General features: G+C 48.6%; 1 protein-coding gene across 1 annotated transcript in view; it reads right to left on the bottom strand.

Annotated features, from left to right (window-relative positions):
* Window positions 1-12,050, bottom strand: part of IGLON5 (IgLON family member 5) — a 384,710-nt gene that overhangs the window by 109,864 nt on the left and 262,796 nt on the right. The window contains exon 2 of the mRNA XM_072154976.1: window positions 4,495-4,573. Coding sequence (XP_072011077.1) covers window positions 4,495-4,573 — 79 coding nt within the window. The remainder of the gene's footprint in view (window positions 1-4,494; window positions 4,574-12,050) is intronic.

Genomic DNA, 12,050 nt, shown 5'->3' with positions numbered 1-12,050 from the left:
AAACAGTGTTAGCTATTGTTCCTGGAGAGATGTGTAATCAGACCTTTGTAAATATTGTGAGTAGCAGCAGAACTGTGAAATATGGATTTATATTCCAGGATTGTAGCTTCTCCAAGTGCAATGGGGGCGTGTCCTCACACTGCTGTGCTCTGTGCTCTCTGCAGAAAGTTTTGGGTACTGTCCCAGATGAGATGTGCAATCAGACCTTTGTGTTTATTGTTTGTAGTGTCAGGACTGTGATATAAGGATCTATATTCCAGGATTGTAGCTTCTCTAAGTGAAATGGAGGTGTCCTTAGACTGCTGTGCTCTGCATGCTCTGCACTCTCTGCAGAAAGTTTTGGGTACTGTCCCAGATGAGATGTGCAATTAGACCTTTGTGTTTATTGTTAGTAGCAGCAGGACTGTGATATAAGGATTTATATTCCAGGATTGTAGCTTCTCCAAGTGCACTGAGGGCGTGTCCTCACACTGCTGTGCCTTCTGCAGCCAGTGTTAGGTATTGTCCCAGGAGAAATATGTAATCAGACCTTTGTGTATGTTGTTAGTGCTATGGCTGTTGTAGGCTTCTGGTTGAATACTACAGCAGTTATAAAGTGCAGGAGGGATATGGTGTGTATCAGTACAATACATAGAACACAGCAGTGTGAGGACACAACCCTAGTAAGCTACAATCCTGAAATATAAATCCATTATTTGTCTCAGTTCTACTGCTACTGACAACATACACAAAAGTGAAGTAGTAGGACTGTGACAAAAAATAGATTTTTCATCCCAAGATTTTAGCTTTTCCTGGGTGCACCTGGGGGCGTGCCCTCACACTGCTGTGTTCTGAGTAAAAGTTGTAACAGAACAGAGGTAAGAGGCTGTGGAGTATTTCAATGCAGAGAGCAAAGAGCACAACAGTGTGGGGACATGCCACCTTACCTACAAACAAATCATTATTTCACAGTCCTGCTGCTACCAACAACATACACAAGGTTATGCTACACATTTCTATACGGACAATACATAACACTTACTGAAGAGAGCACAGAGCACAGCAGTGTGAGGACCCACCCCCAGTCCTGGAATATAAAACCATATATCACAGTCCTGCTGCTACTAACAACATACACAAGGTTATGCTACACATTTCTATACGGACAATACATAACACTTACTGAAGAGAGCACAGAGCACAGCAGTGTGAGGACCCACCCCTAGTCCTGGAATATAAAACCATATATCACAGTCCTGCTGCTACCAACAACATACACAAGGTTATGCTAACACATTTCTATACGGACAATACATAACACTTGCTGAAGAGAGCACAGAGCACAGCAGTGTGAGGACCCACCCCCAGTCCTGGAATATAAAACCATATATCACAGTCCTGCTGCTACCTACAACATACACAAGGTTATGCTAGCACATTTCTATATGGACAATACATAACACTTGCTGAAGAGAGCACAGAACACACCAGTGTGAGGACCCGTCCCCAGTCCTGGAATATAAAACCATGTATCACAGTCCTGCTGCTACCAACAACATACACAAGGTTATGCTAACACATTTCTATACGGACAATACATAACACTTGCTGAAGAGAGCACAGAGCAAAGCAGTGTGAGGACCCGTCCCCAGTCCTGAAATATAAAACCATATATCACAGTCCTGCTGCTACTAACAACATACACAAGGTTATGCTAACACATTTCTATACGGACAATACATAACACTTACTGAAGAGAGCACAGAGCACAGCAGTGTGAGGACCCACCCCCAGTCCTGGAATATAAAACCATGTATCACAGTCCTGCTGCTACTAACAACATACACAAGGTTATGCTACACATTTCTATACGGACAATACATAACACTTGCTGAAGAGAGCACAGAGCACAGCAGTGTGAGGACCTACTCCCAGTCCTGGAATATAAAACCATGTATCACAGTCCTGCTGCTACTAACAACATACACAAGGTTATGCTAACACATTTCTATACGGACAATACATAACACTTACTGAAGAGAGCACAGAGCACAGCAGTGTGAGGACCCACCCCTAGTCCTGGAATATAAAACCATATATCACAGTCCTGCTGCTACCAACAACATACACAAGGTTATGCTAACACATTTCTATACGGACAATACATAACACTTACTGAACAGAGCACAGAGCACAGCAGTGTGAGGACCCACCCCCAGTCCTGGAATATAAAACCATGTATCACAGTCCTGCTGCTACCAACAACATACACAAGGTTATGCTAACACATTTCTATACGGACAATACATAACACTTACTGAAGAGAGCACAGAGCACAGCAGTGTGAGGACCCACCCCCAGTCCTGGAATATAAAACCATATATCACAGTCCTGCTGCTACCAACAACATACACAAGGTTATGCTAACACATTTCTATACGGACAATACATAACACTTACTGAAGAGAGCACAGAGCACAGCAGTGTGAGGACCCACCCCTAGTCCTGGAATATAAAACCATATATCACAGTCCTGCTGCTACCAACAACATACACAAGGTTATGCTAACACATTTCTATACGGACAATACATAACACTTGCTGAAGAGAGCACAGAGCACAGCAGTGTGAGGGCCCACCCCCAGTCCTGGAATATAAAACCATATATCACAGTCCTGCTGCTACCTACAACATACACAAGGTTATGCTAGCACATTTCTATATGGACAATACATAACACTTGCTGAAGAGAGCACAGAACACAGCAGTGTGAGGACCCGTCCCCAGTCCTGGAATATAAAACCATGTATCACAGTCCTGCTGCTACCAACAACATACACAAGGTTATGCTAACACATTTCTATACGGACAATACATAACACTTGCTGAAGAGAGCACAGAGCAAAGCAGTGTGAGGACCCGTCCCCAGTCCTGAAATATAAAACCATATATCACAGTCCTGCTGCTACTAACAACATACACAAGGTTATGCTAACACATTTCTATACGGACAATACATAACACTTACTGAAGAGAGCACAGAGCACAGCAGTGTGAGGACCCACCCCCAGTCCTGGAATATAAAACCATGTATCACAGTCCTGCTGCTACTAACAACATACACAAGGTTATGCTACACATTTCTATACGGACAATACATAACACTTGCTGAAGAGAGCACAGAGCACAGCAGTGTGAGGACCTACTCCCAGTCCTGGAATATAAAACCATGTATCACAGTCCTGCTGCTACTAACAACATACACAAGGTTATGCTAACACATTTCTATACGGACAATACATAACACTTACTGAAGAGAGCACAGAGCACAGCAGTGTGAGGACCCACCCCTAGTCCTGGAATATAAAACCATATATCACAGTCCTGCTGCTACCAACAACATACACAAGGTTATGCTAACACATTTCTATACGGACAATACATAACACTTACTGAAGAGAGCACAGAGCACAGCAGTGTGAGGACCCACCCCTAGTCCTGGAATATAAAACCATATATCACAGTCCTGCTGCTACCAACAACATACACAAGGTTATGCTAACACATTTCTATACGGACAATACATAACACTTACTGAAGAGAGCACAGAGCACAGCAGTGTGAGGACCCACCCCCAGTCCTGGAATATAAAACCATGTATCACAGTCCTGCTGCTACTAACAACAGACACAAAGGTCTGATGACACATCTCTCCAGGGACAATACATGACACTGGCTGCTGTCTACTTGGTAGGTTCCCTTAAAGGGATCAGCCATTGGTGGTGGTCACCCTGATCCTTCTGGAATCTGATGTCTGAAGTTTCCCGCTGGATACAAAGTATCTTCTCAGAGTGTAAATATTTGAACATTCTACTAACGGAACACCTTAAGACAGTGATGGCGAACCTTTTAGAGGCCGAGTGCCCAAACTACAACAAAGACCCGCTTATTTATCGCAAAGAGCCAACACAGAAATTTAATTTGTGATTTATACTCCCTTCTCTGTCACAGTTTTCATTGATACCAGCAGCGAGGACACCAATAAAGCAGATAATAGTCCCAGGTAGTCCTGTCACTTTAAAATACCTCTGTGCACAGCAAGTCCTGGGCTATCTGGGACTGCAGGAAGATACCTGGAGTCATCTCTGGTGATGGCCTGAGTGCCCACAGAAAGGGCTCCGAGTGCCACCTCTGGCACCAGTGCCATAGGTTAGCCATCACTGCCTTAAGACCTAAAGAAACAGGGTAGAGAGGGACCCTGGAGTTTTGAGGCTCCATATAAAATGTTGGGGGTCATGTACAGATTTTGCATTTGAGCCCAATTTTCGCCTCCATGAATATTTCATTTCTGGTGGTTGTCAGACCCTAAAAAGCTGAAGACAGCAGAAGCTGCGGCACAGTGTGCCAGGCCGGGGAGCGGCAGTAATTATAGCGTCCCTGGGAGGAAGTGTTGGCAGTAGATGGAGACGTCTCCTCGGGGCAGTGACAGCGCGGGGGGAAGGTGTCTGCACTCACCTGAGAGTGACGTTATCCCCTTGACAGGCGGTGTAATTACCATCCGGAGGGACAAACTCCGAGCATTCAACCAGGAGAACTAGAGATAAGAGAGATGCAGGGAGCCGAGGAGGGAATGGGCATGGAAGGAGATAAAGGGGGGGTGAGGATGGGGTGACCAGGGGGGTGCAAAGGGGAGAGAGAGAGAAAAAGAGACATCATTAAACCCCGGCATGAGACAGTAATAGAGACATTCATAGACATGCTGAGTATATGGCGGTATACAGTGAGCTGCGAACACCAAACAGCGCCACAACTTTCACAGGTCATCTCCGGTATTGCAGCTCAGCTCTATTGTAGTGAATGGGGTGAGATGCAATACTTGTCATGACCTGTAGGCAGGAGGGGCGCTGTTTCCTGGATAATGACTGTAACTACGTATATTCAACGTTTCACATCTCAATCGAATCTTAAAGCCTCATAAAGATAATTATATCACAGTTACACCCTGGGTATAGCACAGGGTATAGCAGCAGCATATACCGCCATATAAGGTCTAGAAAATACTACCATATAATGCCAAGCCATTACCACCCAACCATACAGAGCTAATACAATATTGCCATATAGTGATAAGCAGGGGCGTAACTAGGAGAGGCAGGGCCCCATACCAGACTTCTAAATGGGGCCCCCTAACCCCTCCGAAAATATGCACATCCTCCATTCTTTAGTGTGTCAGATCCAATGACAGGACCCCCCGACAATGTGGGCCCCATAGCAGCTGCCATGGCTTCTAACGCTGTAGATACGCCCCTGGTGATAAGAAAATACCGCCATATAATACCAGCACAATCCTGCCACATAGAGACAAGACCATGCTGTCACATAGCGCTATGATAGTTACGCCACAAGGTGCCCAGGTAATACCGCCATATAGTACCAACACAATCCTGCCACATAGAGACAAGACCATACTGTCACATAAAGCTATGACAGTTATACCACAAGGTGCCCAGGTAATACCGCCATATAGTACCAACACAATCCTGCCACATAGAGACAAGACCATACTGTCACATAAAGCTATGACAGTTATACCACAAGGTGCCCAGATAATACCGCCATATAGTACCAACACAGTCCTGCCACATAGAGACAAGACCATACTGTCATATAGCCCTATGACAGTTCCGCCACAAGGTGCCCAGATAATACCGCCTTATAATGCCATAAAGTATGTATTACAAAATAATACTGCCATGTAGTGTTAAGACAAAAAGCAGTGCAAAAAAATATTAAATAGTAAAATATTATGAAATATGACAATGTATCCATCCATGGAGGGTGAATGACAAGTCTCTTTACAATGTATTTGTCTATTTCTCTTCCCCCTACCAGTCTCTCTCCTCAGTCTCTCTGTAGTGCACCAGTCTCTCTCCTCAGTCTCTCTGTAGTGCACCAGTCTCTCTCCTCAGTCTCTATGTAGCGCACCAGTCTCTCTCCTCAGTCTCTCTGTAGTGCACCAGTCTCTCTCCTCAGTCTCTCTGTAGTGCACCCGTCTCTCTCCTCAGTCTCTCTGTAGTGCACCAGTCTCTGTCCTCAGTCTCTCTGTAGTGCACCAGTCTCTCTCCTCAGTCTTTGTAGTGCACCAGTCTCTCTCCTCAGTCTCTCTGTAATGCTCCAGTCTCTCTCCTCAGTCTCTCTGTAGTGCACCAGTCTCTCTCCTCAGTCTCTCTGTAGTGCACCAGTCTCTCTCCTCAGTCTCTCTGTAGTGCACCAGTCTCTCTCCTCAGTCTCTATGTAGTGCACCAGTCTCTCTCCTCAGTCTCTCTGTAGTGCACCAGTCTCTCTCCTCAGTCTCTATGTAGTGCACCAGTCTCTCTCCTCAGTCTCTCTGTAGTGCAGCAGTCTCTCTCCTCAGTCTCTCTGTAGTGCACCAGTCTCTCTCCTCAGTCTTTGTAGTGCACCAGTCTCTCTCCTCAGTCTCTCTGTAGTGCACCAGTCTCTCTCCTCAGTCTCTCTGTAGTGCACCAGTCTCTCTCCTCAGTCTCTCTGTAGTGCACCAGTCTCTCTCCTCAGTCTCTATGTAGTGCACCAGTCTCTCTCCTCAGTCTCTATGTAGTGCACCAGTCTCTCTCCTCAGTCTCTATGTAGTGCACCAGTCTCTCTCCTCAGTCTCTCTGTAGTGCACCAGTCTCTCTCCTCAGTCTCTCTGTAGTGCACCAGTCTCTCTCCTCAGTCTTTGTAGTGCACCAGTCTCTCTCCTCAGTCTCTGTAGTGCACCAGTCTCTCTCAGGCTCTCTGTAGTGCTCCAGTCTCTCTCCTCAGTCTCTCTGTAGTGCACCAGTCTCTCTCCTCAGTCTCTCTGTAGTGCACCAGTCTCTCTCCTCAGTCTCTCTGTAGTGGACCAGTCTCTCCCCTCAGTCTCTGTAGTGCACCAGTCTCTCTCAGTCTCTCTGTAGTGCTCCAGTCTCTCTCAGTCTCTCTGTAGTGCACCAGTCTCTCTCCTCAGTCTTTGTAGTGCACCAGTCTCTCTCCTCAGTCTCTCTGTAGTGCACCAGTCTCTCCCCTCAGTCTCTCTGTAGTGCACCAGTCTCTCTCCTCAGTCTCTGTAGTGCACCAGTCTCTCTCCTCAGTCTCTCTGTAGTGCACCAGTCTCTCTCCTCAGTCTCTTTGTAGTGCACCAGTCTCTCTCCTCAGTCTCTCTGTAGTGCACCAGTCTCTCTCCTCAGTCTCTCTGTAGTGCACCAGTCTCTCTCCTCAGTCTTTGTAGTGCACCAGTCTCTCTCCTCAGTCTCTCTGTAGTGCACCAGTCTCTCTCCTCAGTCTCTCTGTAGTGCACCAGTCTCTCTCCTCAGTCTCTATGTAGTGCACCAGTCTCTCTCCTCAGTCTCTCTGTAGTGCACCAGTCTCTCTCCTCGGTCTCTCTGTAGTGCACCAGTCTCTCTCCTCAGTCTCTCTGTAGTGCACCAGTCTCTCTCCTCAGTCTTTGTAGTGCACCAGTCTCTCTCCTCAGTCTCTCTGTAGTGCACCAGTCTCTCTCAGTCTCTCTGTAGTGCTCCAGTCTCTCTCCTCAGTCTCTCTGTAGTGCACCAGTCTCTCTCCTCAGTCTCTCTGTAGTGCACCAGTCTCTCTCCTCAGTCTCTCTGTAGTGCACCAGTCTCTCTCCTCAGTCTTTGTAGTGCACCAGTCTCTCTCCTCAGTCTCTGTAGTGCACCAGTCTCTCTCAGTCTCTCTGTAGTGCTCCAGTCTCTCTCCTCAGTCTCTCTGTAGTGCACCAGTCTCTCTCCTCAGTCTCTCTGTGGTGCACCAGTCTCTCCTCAGTCTCTCTGTAGTGCACCAGTCTCTCTCCTCAGTCTCTCTGTAGTGCACCAGTCTCTCTCCTCAGTCTCTGTAGTGCACCAGTCTCTCTCAGTCTCTCTGTAGTGCTCCAGTCTCTCTCAGTCTCTCTGTAGTGCACCAGTCTCTCTCCTCAGTCTTTGTAGTGCACCAGTCTCTCTCCTCAGTCTCTCTGTAGTGCACCAGTCTCTCCCCTCAGTCTCTCTGTAGTGCACCAGTCTCTCTCCTCAGTCTCTGTAGTGCACCAGTCGCTCTCCTCAGTCTCTCTGTAGTGCTCCAGTCTCTCTCCTCAGTCTCTCTGTAGTGCACCAGTCTCTCCTCAGTCTCTCTGTAGTGCACCAGTCTCTCTCCTCAGTCTTTGTAGTGCACCAGTCTCTCTCCTCAGTCTCTGTAGTGCACCAGTCTCTCTCAGTCTCTCTGTAGTGCTCCAGTCTCTCTCCTCAGTCTCTCTGTAGTGCACCAGTCTCTCTCCTCAGTCTCTCTGTAGTGCACCAGTCGCTCTCCTCAGTCTCTCTGTAGTGCTCCAGTCTCTCTCCTCAGTCTCTCTGTAGTGCACCAGTCTCTCCTCAGTCTCTCTGTAGTGCACCAGTCTCTCTCCTCAGTCTTTGTAGTGCACCAGTCTCTCTCCTCAGTCTCTGTAGTGCACCAGTCTCTCTCAGTCTCTCTGTAGTGCTCCAGTCTCTCTCCTCAGTCTCTCTGTAGTGCACCAGTCTCTCTCCTCAGTCTCTCTGTAGTGCACCAGTCTCTCCTCAGTCTCTCTGTAGTGCACCAGTCTCTCTCCTCAGTCTCTCTGTAGTGCACCAGTCTCTCTCCTCAGTCTCTGTAGTGCACCAGTCTCTCTCAGTCTCTCTGTAGTGCTCCAGTCTCTCTCAGTCTCTCTGTAGTGCACCAGTCTCTCTCCTCAGTCTTTGTAGTGCACCAGTCTCTCTCCTCAGTCTCTCTGTAGTGCACCAGTCTCTCCCCTCAGTCTCTCTGTAGTGCACCAGTCTCTCTCCTCAGTCTCTGTAGTGCACCAGTCTCTCTCCTCAGTCTCTCTGTAGTGCACCAGTCTCTCTCCTCAGTCTCTCTGTAGTGCACCAGTCTCTCTCCTCAGTCTCTCTGTAGTGCACCAGTCTCTCTCCTCAGTCTCTCTGTAGTGCACCAGTCTCTCTCCTCAGTCTCTATGTAGTGCACCAGTCTCTCTCCTCAGTCTCTATGTAGCGCACCAGTCTCTCTCCTCAGTCTCTCTGTAGTGCACCAGTCTCTCTCCTCAGTCTCTCTGTAGTGCACCAGTCTCTGTACAGTCTCTCTCTTCAGTCTCTCCTCAGTCTCTCTCTTCAGTCTCTCCTCAGTCTCTCTCCTCAGTCTCTCTGTAGTGCACCAGTCTCTGTACAGTCTCTTCCTTCAGTCTCTCCTTAGTCTCTCTCTTCAGTCTCTCCTCAGTCTCTCTCCTCAGTCTCTCTCCTCAGTCTCTGTAGTGCACCAGTCTCTCTCAGTCTCTCTGTAGTGCACCAGTCTCTCTCCTCAGTCTCTCTGTAGTGCACCAGTCTCTCTCCTCAGTCTCTCTGTAGTGCACCAGTCTCTCTCCTCAGTCTCTCTGTAGTGCACCAGTCTCTGTCCTCAGTCTCTCTGTAGTGCACCAGTCTCTGTCCTCAGTCTCTCTGTAGTGCACCAGTCTCTCTCCTCAGTCTCTCTGTAGTGCACCAGTCTCTCTCCTCAGTCTCTCTGTAGTGCACCAGTCTCTCTCAGTCTCTCTGTAGTGCACCAGTCTCTCTCCTCAGTCTCTCTGTAGTGCACCAGTCTCTCTCCTCAGTCTCTCTGTAGTGCACCAGTCTCTGTCCTCAGTCTCTCTGTAGTGCACCAGTCTCTGTCCTCAGTCTCTCTGTAGTGCACCAGTCTCTCTCCTCAGTCTCTCTGTAGTGCACCAGTCTCTCTCTTCAGTCTCTCTGTAGTGCACCAGTCTCTGTACAGTCTCTCTCTTCAGTCTCTCCTCAGTCTCTCTCTTCAGTCTCTCCTCAGTCTCTCTCCTCAGTCTCTCTCCTCAGTCTCTCTGTAGTGCACCAGTCTCTGTACAGTCTCTTCCTTCAGTCTCTCCTCAGTCTCTCTCTTCAGTCTCTCCTCAGTCTCTCTCCTCAGTCTCTCTCCTCAGTCTCTGTAGTGCACCAGTCTCTCTCAGTCTCTCTGTAGTGCTCCAGTCTCTCTCAGTCTCTCTGTAGTGCACCAGTCTCTCTCCTCAGTCTTTGTAGTGCACCAGTCTCTCTCCTCAGTCTCTCTGTAGTGCACCAGTCTCTCCCCTCAGTCTCTCTGTAGTGCACCAGTCTCTCTCCTCAGTCTCTGTAGTGCACCAGTCTCTCTCCTCAGTCTCTCTGTAGTGCACCAGTCTCTCTCCTCAGTCTCTCTGTAGTGCACCAGTCTCTGTACAGTCTCTCTCTTCAGTCTCTCCTCAGTCTCTCTCTTCAGTCTCTCCTCAGTCTCTCTCCTCAGTCTCTCTGTAGTGCACCAGTCTCTGTACAGTCTCTTCCTTCAGTCTCTCCTTAGTCTCTCTCTTCAGTCTCTCCTCAGTCTCTCTCCTCAGTCTCTCTCCTCAGTCTCTGTAGTGCACCAGTCTCTCTCAGTCTCTCTGTAGTGCACCAGTCTCTCTCCTCAGTCTCTCTGTAGTGCACCAGTCTCTCTCCTCAGTCTCTCTGTAGTGCACCAGTCTCTCTCCTCAGTCTCTCTGTAGTGCACCAGTCTCTCTCCTCAGTCTCTCTGTAGTGCACCAGTCTCTCTCAGTCTCTCTGTAGTGCACCAGTCTCTCTCCTCAGTCTCTCTGTAGTGCACCAGTCTCTCTCCTCAGTCTCTCTGTAGTGCACCAGTCTCTCTCCTCAGTCTCTCTGTAGTGCACCAGTCTCTGTCCTCAGTCTCTCTGTAGTGCACCAGTCTCTCTCCTCAGTCTCTCTGTAGTGCACCAGTCTCTCTCTTCAGTCTCTCTGTAGTGCACCAGTCTCTGTACAGTCTCTCTCTTCAGTCTCTCCTCAGTCTCTCTCTTCAGTCTCTCCTCAGTCTCTCTCCTCAGTCTCTCTCCTCAGTCTCTCTGTAGTGCACCAGTCTCTGTACAGTCTCTTCCTTCAGTCTCTCCTCAGTCTCTCTCTTCAGTCTCTCCTCAGTCTCTCTCCTCAGTCTCTCTCCTCAGTCTCTGTAGTGCACCAGTCTCTCTCAGTCTCTCTGTAGTGCACCAGTCTCTCTCCTCAGTCTCTCTGTAGTGCACCAGTCTCTCTCCTCAGTCTCTCTGTAGTGCACCAGTCTCTCCTCAGTCTCTCTGTAGTGCACCAGTCTCTCTCCTCAGTCTCTCTGTAGTGCACCAGTCTCTCTCCTCAGTCTCTCTGTAGTGCACCAGTCTCTCCTCAGTCTCTCTGTAGTGCACCAGTCTCTCTCCTCAGTCTCTCTGTAGCGCACCAGTCTCTCTCCTCAGTCTCTCTGTAGTGCACCAGTCTCTCTCCTCAGTCTCTCTGTAGTGCACCAGTCTCTCTCCTCAGTCTCTCTGTAGTGCACCAGTCTCTGTCCTCAGTCTCTGTAGTGCACCAGTCTCTCCCCTCAGTCTCTTTGCAGTGTACCAGTCTCTGTGCTCAGTCTCTCTGTAGTGCACCAGTCTCTCTCCTCAGTCTCTCTGTAGTGCACCAGTCTCTCTCCTCAGTCTCTCTGTAGTGCACCAGTCTCTCTCCTCAGTCTCTATGTAGTGCACCAGTCTCTCTCCTCAGTCTCTCTGTAGTGCACCAGTCTCTCTCCTCAGTCTCTCTGTAGCGCACCAGTCTCTCTCCTCAGTCTCTCTGTAGTGCACCAGTCTCTCTCCTCAGTCTCTCTGTAGTGCACCAGTCTCTCTCCTCAGTCTCTCTGTAGTGCACCAGTCTCTCTCCTCAGTCTCTCTCCTCAGTCTCTCTGTAGTGCACCAGTCTCTCTCAGTCTCTCTGTAGTGCACCAGTCTCTCTCCTCAGTCTCTCTCCTCAGTCTCTCTGTAGTGCACCAGTCTCTCTCCTCAGTCTCTCTCTCAGTCTCTATGTAGCGCACCAGTCTCTCTCCTCAGTCTCTATGTAGCGTACCAGTCTCTCTCCTCAGTCTCTATGTAGCGCACCAGTCTCTCTCCTCAGTCTCTATGTAGTGCACCAGTCTCTCTCCTCAGTCTCTCTGTAGTGCACCAGTCTCTCTCCTCAGTCTCTATGTAGCGCACCAGTCTCTCTCCTCAGTCTCTCTGTAGCGCACCAGTCTCTCTCCTCAGTCTCTCT

Source organism: Engystomops pustulosus, chromosome 6 (assembly GCF_040894005.1).
Source record: "Engystomops pustulosus chromosome 6, aEngPut4.maternal, whole genome shotgun sequence".
NCBI lineage: Eukaryota > Metazoa > Chordata > Amphibia > Anura > Leptodactylidae > Engystomops > Engystomops pustulosus.
Note: the sequence above shows the minus strand (reverse complement) of the source record. Positions and strands in the feature narration are given on the sequence as shown.